The sequence below is a fragment of the Hyperolius riggenbachi genome, chromosome 5 (assembly GCF_040937935.1).
Source record: "Hyperolius riggenbachi isolate aHypRig1 chromosome 5, aHypRig1.pri, whole genome shotgun sequence".
In the NCBI taxonomy this organism is placed as follows: Eukaryota; Metazoa; Chordata; class Amphibia; order Anura; family Hyperoliidae; genus Hyperolius; species Hyperolius riggenbachi.
Genome location: NC_090650.1, coordinates 430337148 through 430350766, shown reverse-complemented (window position 1 = coordinate 430350766; position 13619 = coordinate 430337148). Strand labels below are relative to the sequence as shown.

The 13619-nt window shown below is 48.7% G+C and overlaps 1 protein-coding gene across 2 annotated transcripts in view; it reads left to right on the top strand.

The window, feature by feature from the left end:
• Window positions 1-13619, top strand: part of COL22A1 (collagen type XXII alpha 1 chain) — a 483118-nt gene that overhangs the window by 320996 nt on the left and 148503 nt on the right. For both annotated transcript variants that reach the window (XM_068238069.1, XM_068238068.1), the window contains exon 25: window positions 10786-10839. In XM_068238069.1, the coding sequence (XP_068094170.1) occupies window positions 10786-10839 (54 nt within the window). The remainder of the gene's footprint in view (window positions 1-10785; window positions 10840-13619) is intronic.

Sequence of the window (13619 nt, the reverse complement as noted above, 5' to 3'; positions counted from 1 at the left end):
TCTCACTACAGTTCTCCTTTAAGCAACCTAATGGTTCTATTGCATTGAGCATAAATGTTAAATTTTAGGCTAGCTTCACTTACTTCTGTAGTGGTACAGTGCTTGGGGTGACGTGCCCACCACACAGTGAGATCTGGGTTCGATTCCCAGCTATGGTATGATGTATACTCATGTATGTATCCCCAGCTATGGTATGATGTATACTCATGTATGTATTCTCAGCTATGGTATGATGTACCAGCTATGGTATGATGTATACTGGTTTTTAAAATAGTATAATTCCCTGGCAGAAGAGACCCTCCTGCCTCCGGTAGGAGGGAGGAGGGAATAGGTAGAAAGGGAGGTGGGAGGTGGGAGGAGGCCAATTAAAATTTCCCTAGCAGAGTGTGTAGCAGCTGTCCCATAACTAATTAGTGTAGGTAGGCAAATGGTATAAAGGACCTTGCTTGGAGGAGGGAGGGTCTTCCAGCAGTGATGTGTATTTCACTCAATTAGGTGGGGCTCCAGGTATTAGAGCTTTTGAAACATGTTTTCTATCATTTTTCCAGTTGATAGAATTTTTTAAAACTTTGAAAGTTCGCCTCCCCATTGAAGTCTATTGCGGTTCGCGAACTTTTTCGCGAACCGAACCTTTCGCGGAAGTTCGCGAACAGGGTTCGCGAACCTAAAATCGGAGGTTCGGCCCATCTCTACCGATATTTTGCATTGCAGTCTATGGCGGCGCCCTTTTTGTCCACTATCCCTGTAAGCCCTTTTTTACTAGCTCCGGCAAAACCAGTCAAACTTCAGCTTGGAAGTTCGTAGTGGGCTGCCAGAGAATGGTGCTGTCCAAGGGGCTTGGGTGTCGCAGGAGGGCTGGCCTGGCAGGGGGGATAGAGTTCAGCAGGAGGGTTCCTGCAGGAGGGCTGGCCTGGCAGGGGGGCTAGAGTTCAGCAGGAGGGTTCCTGCAGGAGGGCTGGCCTGGCAGGGGGCTAGAGTTCAGCAGGAGGGTTCCTGCAGGAGGGCTGGCCTGGCAGGGGGCTAGAGTTCAGCAGGAGGGTTCCTGCAGGAGGGCTGGCCTGGCAGGGGGGCTAGAGTTCAGCAGGAGGGTTCCTGCAGGAGGGCTGGCCTGGCAGGGGGGCTAGAATTCAGCAGGGGGACTGCCTGGGGGAAGAAGGTGCTCCTGTACCTGAAGGTTCTTGAGGGGATGGATCCGTAACATAGCTCCCAACTGTCCATCTGTCCATCTTTCCTCCTCATTTGTCCCTCTTTCAGGACTTGGTCCCTCTTTCTATGTAAATATATATATTTCTCTACTAAAAAAATGTGTTTGATTGACTCTAAACTTTATTCCCATCCTTTAAATTGATATATTACTCATTTTAAAATGTTACTATAAAGGAAAATGAGCCAGGATAGAAAGGACAAGTGTGTTTTGAACTATAAACATAATTTTCTTATGAAATCTTTATGATATGCGTGACTGAGGGTGTGACAGGGGCATACTCAGGGGCGTGGCCTTAAAGAGGAGCTTAAGCCTAAACAAACATACTGTCATTAAGTTACATTAGTTATGTTAATTAAAATAGATAGGTAATAAAATCTCTTACCCACCCTGTTTTAAAAGAACAGGCAAATGTTTGTGATTTCATAAGGGCAGCCATCTTTTTGGTTAAAAGGAGGTGACGGGGAGCTTGAGACACAGTTCCAACTGTCCTGTGTCCTGATCAACCCTCCCAGTTGCTAGGCAACGTGAATAACACAACATAGGAAATCCCATCATGCTTTGCACAGCATCAAGGGAAAAAAGCCTGGGCAGTTTTCTTTGATGGGGCGGAGCTTAGCTAAAAATGCAGCTAAAAATGAGGCTTCTATAAGAAAAACAAAGTTTGGATGCTGTGAAACTGTTAAAGAAACGCCAAGCGTTTTCAGTGCTGCTGAGTAGATTTTTAGTCTGGAGGTGTCCCTCTCTCATCTCAAAAAGTTGGGAGGTATGCTGTAACAGTGGCCCGATGGGCGGTGCATGAAGAAGCGACTGCCCGGGTGGGAGGGGTCCTGTAAAATCTTGGTGGCTCTCGTCTTCATTCTGGTAGAGTGGAGGAGGTCTAGCGGTGGCTAAAAGTATTAGAGGCCAGGCACGTGCAGAGGGGGGTGCTCTGGGTGCCCAGGCACTCCCCCTTTTAAAAATCTTCAAAAAAGGCCCCTCTCGCTGCACAAAATAAGCCCCGCCCCCGATCGCGATAAGCCCCGCCCACCCGCGGGAAGCTCCGCCCTCGCCTGGGACACTTTCAAGTGTAGAGGCCCAGACAGGCATCCTAGTGTGGCATACTGACCTCTCCCTCCACCTAGGACCCATACTGACCTCTATCTCCCCCAGCACCCAGTGACCTCTCCCTCCACCTAGTACCCACAGTGACCACTCCCTCCCCTAGCACCCACAGTGACCATTCCATCCACCTAGCACCCACAGTGACTTTTCCCTCTTCCTAGGACCCATACTGACCTCTCCCTCCCCACAACCCACAGTGACATCTCCCTCCACCTAGCACCCACGGTGACCTCTCCCTTACCCGGCACCCACAGTGACCTTTCCCTCCATCTAGCACCCGCAGTGACCTCTCCCTCCACCTAGCACCTACAGTGACCTCTTCCTCCCCCAGCACCCACAGTGACCTCTCCCTCCACCTAGCACCCACAGTGACCTCTCCCTCCCCAGCTCTAGCAGTGATCCTGCCTACCCCAGCACCCACACTGACCTATCCCTCCCCCAGCACCAACAGTGATCTTTCCCTCCCCCAGTGGCTACCCTTCTGTCCCCTGCAGCACCCACAGGGACCTCCCATTCCAAAAGCGGCACCTAAAGTGACCTCTCCTATTTCCAGCACCCACAGTGGCTTCTCTCAACACCCAGCATCCACTCCCTCCTCCAGTAACCACACTGACTTCTCCCAGCACCCACAGTGACCTCCCCTTCCTCCAGCACCCATACTGATCTCTTCCTTCCACAGCACCCACAGTGACCTACCCTTCCCCTAGCACCCACACTGATCTTTCCTTCCCTCAGCAAACACACTGACCTCTACCTCCCCTAGCAGCAACTATACCATTCACAGCAGCACCCACAGTGACCTACCCTTCCCCCAGCACCCACACTGAGCTCTACCTCCTTTAGCAGCAACTATGCCATTCACAGCAGCACCCATAGTGACCTCCCTTTCCTCCAGCACCCACAATGACCTCTACCTCCCCCAAGACCCACAGTGACCTCCCCCCAAAGGACTCACAGTGACCTCCCTTTCCTCCAGCACCCATACTGATTACTGACCTCTACCTTCCACAGCACCTACAGTTACTCCCCCACAGCACCCACAGTGACCTACCCTTCCCCCAGCACCCACACTGAGCTCTACCTCCCCCAGCAACCTCACTGACCTCTACCTCCCCTAGCAGCAACTATGCCATTCATAGCAGTACCCACAGTGATCTCCCACCCACTGCACCCACAACAATCCCACCAATATTCAGCACCCACATTACACTCAACCAGTAACCCCACTATAACAAGCACCCAGTACTTGCACCAAACACCCTGCACCCGATACTCACATCTGGCCCCCATACGGCACTTAGTACTTGCATCAAACAGTCACATGACACCCAGTACCTGCACCCCTTCAACCTATAGCTGGCACCCAGTACTCACACCCACATGGCACAGTACTTGCACCCGGCCCCAACATGGCACTCACTACTCACACCTGCAAACCACCTTCACATGGCACCCACTATCTGCACTCACATAACTAGTACTAGCACCCAAAGTACCTGCATTTAGAACCCACATAACACACAATGCCCACCCATAGCTAGCACCCAGTGCAGGCATGGCACCAAGTATTTGCACCTATGTGATACCCAGTACCTGCACCCAACACCCACATGCTTCATCTGTAGTAGTTCCAGTTGCACTAAGCCTCCACTTAGTGCCTAGCACAAACACTAAGCACTCACATATGACATCCAGTACTTGCACCCAGAACTCACAAGGGACTGAGTACCTGCAATCAACACCTACATGATGGTTGATACACACCCATACAGCCAGAATCCACATGACACCCTGTGCCAGCACCCAGAACCCACATGGCACCCAGCATCTGACTTTAGCATCCACATGACAACAAATACCCCACTAGCCAGCACCCATCACCCATATGTCACCATGTACGCACTCCCAGTACCCACTTGGCACTAAGTATTTGCACCTAAGACCCACATAGCCCCATAATCAACACCCACATGGCACAGTACTCACACGTCAAGTTCCAAAGCCATTATATACACATAGTACCCACGTCCATGGCCAGCACCCAAATAGCACCCAGTACCCATCCTTGGTGTGAACCCATATGAGACTCGGTAATCTCACATGGCACACATCCAGACCACACATGGCACTCCCTACTCACTCATGTTCAACACTCACATGGCTCCCTGTACCAATTAGCACTCACATGGCACCCACTATTGTTTATCACCATCTGCTACTCATTTAGCACCCAATACTGCATAGCACCCACTGCAAATAAACACCCAATACAAACTGGACCTTGGTTCCCACAGCAGCTTGACACAGACTGTACTTTGGCATCTCAGCACCCACTGCAATTTAGCACAAAGTGAACCTTTGCGTCATCCCATCTACTGCATCTGGGCACCCACTGCACCTTAGCACTTACTGCAGTTTTGCATCTACTAATGCTTAGCAACCACTGCATATTGGTAACTATTTCTTCTTTGCCTGAAAAGAGGCTTGGGTGCTGATCAAGAGGGACAGAGGTCCCAGTAATGAAAGGTGAGTCTGTGCCTCCACTGTGGGCTCCACTGTGCCCACTCTAACCCACTAAAAGTGGACACCTATCACTGCTGATTTGAGGGTGGTGGCGCCAAAAGAGATGGATGGAAGGAGATACAAAGTCTGCCTGATACTGCTATAAAGGTGTATGCGTGTGTGTGTGTGTGTGATACCAAGTATCTGCACCCAGGCCTAAAATTGCACCCAGTACTCACACCTGCACATAGCTTTCACATGGTCCCCACTATCTGCACCAAGCACCCACTTAACCCGTACCCGCACCCAGTACCTGGATTCAAAACCCATGTGATGCCCAAAGCCCACCCATAGCCAGCACCCAGTACAGGCATGGCGCTAAGTATTTGCACCCATGTCACATCCAGTACCTGCACCCAGCACCCACATGACATCCAGTACATACACCCAGATCTTACATGGCACTAAGTACTTGCAATCAACACCCGCATGACACTCGATACCCAACCATAGCCAGAACCCACATGACACTCAGTACTTACACCTAGAACCTACATGGCACCCATCATCTGCATTCAGCACCCACGTGAAAACCAATACCCCCCTAGCCAGAAACGAGGGGGGGGGGGGGGGGCATGCGGGGAAAGGCGTTGCCAGGCCCCTTTTTTAAATATCAGCACCCCCCACTTAAGGACCCTCTGCACGGCCCTGTTAGAGGCAGAGGATCAGCAGGACTGCCAGGCAATTTACATTGTTCAAAAGAAAAAAAATGGCAGCCGCCATTTCCCTCGCAGTTCAGGTGCCCTTTAAATACTGAGCAGAACTGAAAAGATATCAATTTGTAACGAAGTTCATTTCAACCGTGAAAGCCGAGTCTGACTTTTCTCTGCTCCCTAGACTGATGTGGTAGAAATGAACACGGCACTGGCTGTTTATACTGCTGCCAAGACAGTATGAGTCACTCCATCCTTCCACTAAATCACAGATCACTCGACGCAGTCAGTTCATTCCACCAAATCACGCATCGTATAATACCCCGTCCCATTCCATCATTACAGAGACTCTGTAGCCACTATAAAATATTATACCGCATACAAAGCCGGCATTCCAGGCTGCGGCCGTTTCACATGAATGGAGATCCTACGAGTTCTGGCAGTGCGGAGAAGTTGTGAAGATGTTCAGAGTGTAGATCTGCATGCAGGTTAAGGAGGAACTCCGACAATGAGTGGAGCTCCTATGAGTTCCGGCAGTGCAGAGAAGTTGTGAAGATGTTCAGAGTGTAGATCTGCATGCAGGTTAAGGAGGAACTCCGACAATGAGTGGAGCTCCTATGAGTTCCGGCAGTGCGGAGAAGTTGTGAAGATGTTCAGAGTGTAGACCTGGATGCAGGTTAAGGAGGAACTCCGACAATGAGTGGAGCTCCTATGAGTTCCGGCAGTGCAGAGAAGTTGCGAAGATGCTCAGAGTGTAGACCTAGATGCAGGTTAAGGAGGAACTCCGACAATGAGTGGAGCTCCTATGAGTTCCAGGAGTGCAGAGAAGTTGTGAAGATGCACAGAGTGTAGATCTGCACACAGGTTAAGGAGGAACTCCGACAATGAGTGAAGCTCCTACGAGTTCCAGCAGTGCGGAGAAGTTGTGAAGCTGCACAGAGTGTAGACCTGCATGTAGGTTAAGGAGGAACTCCGCCAATGAGTGGAGCTCCTATGAGTTCCGGCAGTGCGCAGAAGTTGTGAAGATGCACAGAGTGTAGACCTGCATGTAGGTTAAGGAGGAACTCCGCCAATGAGTGGAGCTCCTATGAGTTCCGGCAGTGCGGAGAAGTTGTGAAGATGCACAGAGTGTAGACCTGCATGTAGGTTAAGGAGAAACTCCGACAATGAGTGGAGCTCCTATGAGTTCCGGCAGTGCGGAGAAGTTGTGAAGATGTTCAGAGTGTAGACCTGGATGCAGGTTAAGGAGGAACTCCGACAATGAGTGGAGATCCTATGAGTTCCAGCAGTGCGGAGAAGTTGTGAAGATGCTCAGAGTGTAGACCTGGATGCAGGTTAAGGAGGAACTCCGACAATGAGTGGAGCTCCTATGAATTCCAGCAGTGCAGAGAACTTGTGAAAAATGCTCAGAGTGAAGACCTGGATGCAGGTTAAGGAGGAACTCCGACAATGAGTTGAGTTCAAACAAGTTTCAGCAGTGCGAGGAAGTTGTGAAGATGCAGGTTAAGGAAGAACTCCGACAATGAGTAAAGCTCCTACGAGTTCCAGCAGTGCGGAGAAGTTGTGAAGATGCTCAGAGTGTAAACCTGGATGCAGGTTAAGGAGGAACTCCGACAATGAGTGGAGCTCCTATGAGTTCCAGCAACGCAGAGCAGTTGTGAAGATGCAGGTTAAGGAAGAACTTCGACAATGAGTAAAGCTCCTACGAGTTCCAGCAGTGCAGAGAAGTTGTGAAGATGCACAGAGTGTAGATCTGCATGCAGGTTAAGGAGGAACTCCGACAATGTGTGGAGCTCCTATGAGTTCCAACAGTGTGGAGAAGTTGTGAAGATGCACGGACTGTAGACCTGGAAGTGTTGCATTTGATTGGTCAAATTCCAGACTATATACCGTATATACTTGACTACAGGTCTACAAATTAATGTCTGGCTCAGCAAATAACAGTATAAGGGTCGACTTATACACGAGTCACAGGCAACACTGAGTAATGTGTGTACTAACAAACACAGAACACTTATATTGCTTATACTATTAATGGCATTCCTATTTGCAGCAATGTAGCCTGTGGTAAGTGACACTTTTCTTGGTAAAGGAAATTCCAAGTAAACACAGGTCTGAACGTCCTGACCACAACAATTACCAAGGAAAGGGGCGTAGGGGAAATACTGGGCTGCAGGAAGGGGAGTGAATAATTGCTGCACTTGGAATCTGGAGGAGTTATGGGCTGCACTTTCTGGGACAGGAGGGGTTAATGGCTGCAATACTGTATGCACTGCAGTTGTTAAAGGGGAACTTCAGCCTAAACAAACATACTGTCATCAAGTTACATTAGTTATGTTAATTAGAATAGATAGGTAATATAATCTCTTACCCACCCCGTTTTAAAAGAACAGGCGGATGTTTGTGATTCATGGGGCTGCCATCTTTGTCATGGGGGCAGCCATCTTTTTGGTTGAAAGGAGGTGACAAGGAGCAGGAGACACAGTTCCAACTCTCCTGTGTCCTGATCACCCCTCCCAGCTGCACACGCTAGGCTTCAAATGTCAAATTCAAAATGTTACAAAAAAAAAAATTGCACCAAAACAGCAGAACAAGAACAACATCAGAAATCCCATCATGCTTTGCACAGCATTAGGGGAAAAATGCCCGGGCAGTTTTTTTCTGTGGAGCTAAAAATGAGGCTTGTATAAGAGAAAAAAAGTTCTGATGCTGTGAAACAGTTAAAGTAACACCAGGCCTTTCCAGTGTTCCAGAGTCAATTTTTAGTCTGGAGGTTCACTTTAACCCCTTCTGGTCCTCAGAAGAAGCTGTGAATGTTTTCTGGTCCCCAAGTGACGCTATTAACTTGCTGGGTAGACTTATACTTCAGTCAATAAAAACAATTCCAGCTTAAGAATGTCAAATTTTGGGGCTGCCAGGTAACTGGTATTGTGTAAAAGGAAATACATATTGCAGCCTCCATATCACTCTCACCACGGGTTCACTTTAAAAAAAGGACCTCAGCAGAATTCATTATTTCACAGTCATTTTTTTGCATTTGTGTTTTCATTAAAAAACAAACAAACAAAAAAAAAACAGCTGTTCATAAAAAATAGGCAATAGGAAATATATTGCTGCTTTTGCACATCTATCTTAAATGTTCAAATCCACTGCTATTGTTGTAAGTTATGTAACAGGCATTCATGTAGCTTTTTCCTTGCCCTTTTCCCCCATCTAGTGTCCAAACATGAGAATGCCTCTTCTCTGCGCTCCTATTCCTACCACACAATAAATAACAATAACAGTGTAATTATCCTGCTCTCAGGATGACTCAGTGGTTTATGTAGGGATTTCCAAGGATATTAAATCCTGGTTATGTGTTAATCACACTTGTCAAAAGATAAATAGGTATTATTCATTTTTTAAACAAGAAATGTGATGTGTTTAATCACTTGAATTGCAGAAAAGCGTGTCTGGGCCGGGTGTCTGACTGAATCATCTCAGTAATAAGTTTATATTGGTTTAGCAGCTTATAAAGACATCCAATAAGAGGAATTGTTTTGTTTTGGAAGAAAGTGTATTTCGGGTCACAGGCTTGGAATAGCACAACTTTTCCTCACGGCCTGACTGAACCCTAGGGGCACGTTGTGTTTTGAAGTTGTCATCAGGGGCGGCCCTACCATGAAGCAGACTGAATCATGTGATTCAGGGCAGCAGACTGTAGGGGGCAGCATCAGCTCTCCACTCGGCTGATCTTTTTCAGTCTCTCCCTGTTCTGCTTCCGCCTGACTCATGGAGCACAGAGCTTGCCTGCTGCTAGTCTGTGTGTGCTGACACGCCCCTTACTAAATATGCACTGTTCTCTGCCAGCCCCGCCTCCTCTCAATTTGCCATTCTGCCCTCTGGTTTCTGTGCACAGCAGTTTATTGCTGTGGATGTATGACTGAGGAAAGTATGATGTGTGTGTGTGTGTGTGTGTGTGTGTGTGTGTGTGTGTGTGTGTGTGTGCGCGCGCCGTGTGCATGCTGCCCCAGCCACCCACCTAAACTTCTGCACTCAGCCGAACACCTATCAGCACCCATTCACTCGCACATCAGCACCTTGAAATCTTATCCTAAATCCTATCCTGAAATTCTACTGCGCATGTTTTTGTATGAGTATCCACTCTTTCTGCCAGTCTGTTTCTTGGGTCCCTGTATCTTCCTTTTGGTGCATGCCATAAAAATGAATTTTGTAGATTCCAGACTGGGTTCTATTCTGTTAACACCCGATCTCCTGTGTCTGATAAATCCTCAGTGTCATAACATTGTGAAAAGAGCTTTGTAAGTATTCAAGGATAATTGGAGGGAGCTCAGAACACTTCCATATTGAAAGATAAGGGTTATCTTTCAGAAATGTACGGTATATGGGCCAGGAATAAACACAGGATCAAGTATACTCAGTTGATGAGGGAGAGAGAACATGGTGGAGTGGGTGGTCCGGAACTCCGGATATATTACCAGGGCTGGGCCGAGGCAGAGGAGAGAGAGGCTCCAGCCTCAGGGCGCAGTGTAGGAGGGGGCACACAGCTCACTCGGGTGTCATTCCCCTATTGTGTTTGAAGCAGAGAGAAATAAGAAAAGGGGATACATGGCAGTGACTGCAAGCCAGATAGCTAGACATTAGGTTTTGGGGGCCCTCGGGGCCCCTCTTAGTCTAATAGCAATCAATGTGTGACGGCTGTGTCTCAGCCTTGGGTGCTGGAGGATCTTGTCACGGCTCCATATATTACAGTACTATAAAATTATCCATTTATCGATGGTATTGGACTGGGGCTTGGAGACTCGTGATAAACTATGGATTATAGCTGAAGAGGAGAAAGTGAACATCAAATCAGTGTTTTTACCTGGATCCCTGGGAACTTTCATGCATTATTGGATGTGGCCCCCCACCCTATCATTAAACCTATGCTAAACACACTTTATGACAAAATGGAGTAGGGATCCTAACATTAGTATAGCTCTTTTCTCCTGTTGGACTCAAAGCACTCATGTGCTGCAGCCACTAGGAACACTCAAAAGGCCACCCTGCAGTGTTAGGAAGTCTTGCTCAAGGACTCATTACTGAATAGGTACTAACCCTAGCCAGGATTCCAACCCTGGTCTCCCATGTTAAAGGTAGTGCCCTAAACCAGTACACTATCCAGCCACTATCTGGCGAAGAAGATGAGATTATAGCACATTTCATAGGGTCGCACATCACCAGGCTGTACGCTATAATAATGCATGTATCCATTTATTTCAGGGACCTCCGGGACCTGCTGGTTTGGCTGGAACTCCAGGCACTCCGGGCATCCAGGTATGTATCAATTATTAGTGGTGTTACTGCCTCCATCCTCTGTGTGTCACTGTTACATTATCTACACTGTGTTCCATATCAGGTTCTCTTCTAGACCTTGTGTGGTTGTTCACACTGGCCTTTTCTGCTGATGGCTGCACTATTCCATCAAATAAATTACTGTTCATGAATTGGATTCCTATCTACAATACACAACAATATAATTATTAGAGGCTGTTCCTGATCTACAAAGCTTGTCTAAGCTGGGGAATATAAGCAACGCTGTACACTTGGCCTGAGTTTGCTAAAAACTGCCTGGCTGTCACCTGGGTCATATTCCACAATAGTGACCTTTAAATACTGGCTCATCTAAGGCCTCCTTTCCACGGACTGTTGAGCTGTGTGCTCAGCAAGCAGTTACCAGGCAGCAGTGCTCATGAAACAATTGCGCACAAAATCACAAAATGCTGGCGTCAGCGATAGCGATTTATGATGGGAACAAGGCCTCAGTAAACTGGGGTAACAGAGTCTTGATTGTGGTCTGACCAGCTTACAGGCCAAGCGGGAGAGAAGGCAGAGCTGTACCTGGCAGAGCTGAATAGATGATGAGGTGCTCGGCCTCTGCTGGAAGCAGCTGTGCAGGGATCTGCATACATTACATACGTCACACACCCACACCTCTGATTCATATAGCAGATTATGCAATCCGGGGGCTGCACCTGTGTGGACATATGTCATGTTCTGTGTGTGGGCTTCCCAATTCCCAGTCCTGCCACATATGGCTCCACACACTCCACAGCATCCGACTTCTCTAGAAAGCAAAAAATAATACAGACATGATTTCTTTTCATCAACTTTTTTTTTTTCAACTCTGGTTTTTGTTTGTTTATTTTTCGTTGCTTTACAATACGTGGAAATACAATATCATACTTACATTGCCAAAATCATCCTAAAACCAAGGCTCAGTGAAAGCAGCACTTTGAGTGGTGTTTTTGGTCACATTTTGCATCGCACTTTCAGCTGCGATTGCAAGCGCTGTACAATTAGGGACTGCAGTTGTCAGCCCCCGGGCCGCCCATGAGGCGGGATGAGGCAGGTTCCTCAGGGGGAAAAAGTGGGGGGGCTGCCGAGCTGGAGGGGGTAGCAGCCATGAAGCGGGGCAGTGGTACAGCGGTGGGAGAGGGATGGACCCGCCCCCTCCCTCATTTGGGTCCCCCCATCCTCTCTCCTCCTCCAGCTAATTGTGCAGCGTATGGTCAGGCTTCGGGCGGAGGAGCAATTACTCACTTCTTCCTTCCGCGTTCCAGCGTGGATACCACCGCTCGTTACTTCCTGCAATGACGCCCACTTGAGCGACATTGCAGGAAGTGACGAGCAGTGGTATGCATGCTGGAACGCGGAAGGAAGAGGTGAGTAATTGCTCCCCTGCCCGCTGTCTGACCATAGGCTGTGCAGTTAGCTGGAGGGAGTGGATGGACCGGGGGACTGAAGTGAGGGGGGTCCGACCCCCCCACCAACCGCTGTGCCCACTGCCCCCCTTCCTGCCTGCTACCACCTTCAGGCTACCTGGGGACAATTATACTACCTATGTAGGGGCACAAGTTGGCCTCAGGCTGCAAAAAGTCTAGAGCCGGCCCTGGCAGTTGTATGGAGCTTGCAATTTGCTTTTTTGTTCATTTTTTAATCAAAGTTTTCACTACCTGCCGGGTCTCATGAGGTCCGTGCCTGTTGGCTTGCAGCCTCGCCCCCTTACACAAAAGGTTGTCGGCACACCTTTAATGACCTTTTTGCAAGTGGGCGTGGCTGTGGGCCGGAAGTCGGAGGGCACAGACCTTGGGAGACCTGGCAGTTGGTTAAAACGTTATGTAAAACAAGAAAAGTTGCCGCAAAATCGCTTTTGAAAAGCAATTCAAAAGCGCTGTTGCTCCTATCCTTTGCATTGGTGCACAATCGCTCCAAAAAGACTGCAGAAGCCGCGATTGTGATTTGGCCCAATTTCAGGCGCTCCCCGGGTTCACCAGCATGCACTTTCATCAGAATAGTGCTTTTTGGGTTTGCTGACAACCCTAAAGTGCAATTGAAATCACTCTAATGGACCTCATGCCTAAGAATAACTAACCTTTTTTAAAAAATGGATCTAGTACTGGGCTGGGCAGACTTGGAGCAGCCTGAGCCGCATGCTGCGGGCCGCGTTCCTAAAATTACTTCCCTCTTCATCCCTCCTCCCTGCATAGTCGCGGGTGGAAGGAAACCAAGGGTTAACACTCACGTACTCGGCGCACTTCATGCGCTGTGTCTCCATGGCAACAGGGAGTCATGTGACACGCCTCACATGACACACTGTCAGGACTTGCCATTGTTTAATATGCTGGCATGTCCCGACGGCGTCTGGGGCCATGGAGGCTTGATGCAGGAAGCGGCGAGTAGGTGAATGTTAGCCCTTGGTTTACTTCCGCTCGCGACTCTGCAGGGAAGGAGGGAGTAGAGGAAAATGGCCACCTGGCTTTGGCTCACCGACCTGCAGGTGGTAGTGTGCCCAGAGCTCAGGGGGGTAACAATAGACCCTGCAAGGGATGCAGCTACAGGGGGGCCCAGAAGCCGCAGGGGGCCCAGTGGGGGGAGAAGTTTATTTTCAATGCCTTGAGACACTGATAACTAAGGGCATGGAGAGAAAAAAACATTCTGCTCTGCACAATTGTTCTAATGACTGCATCTGCTCAGCCACTGATAACCAATCATACAAAGTTTTGTAGACAAAGATTTGTAGACAGTCCCTATTCAGTGTGCAGCAGGATCTTGTG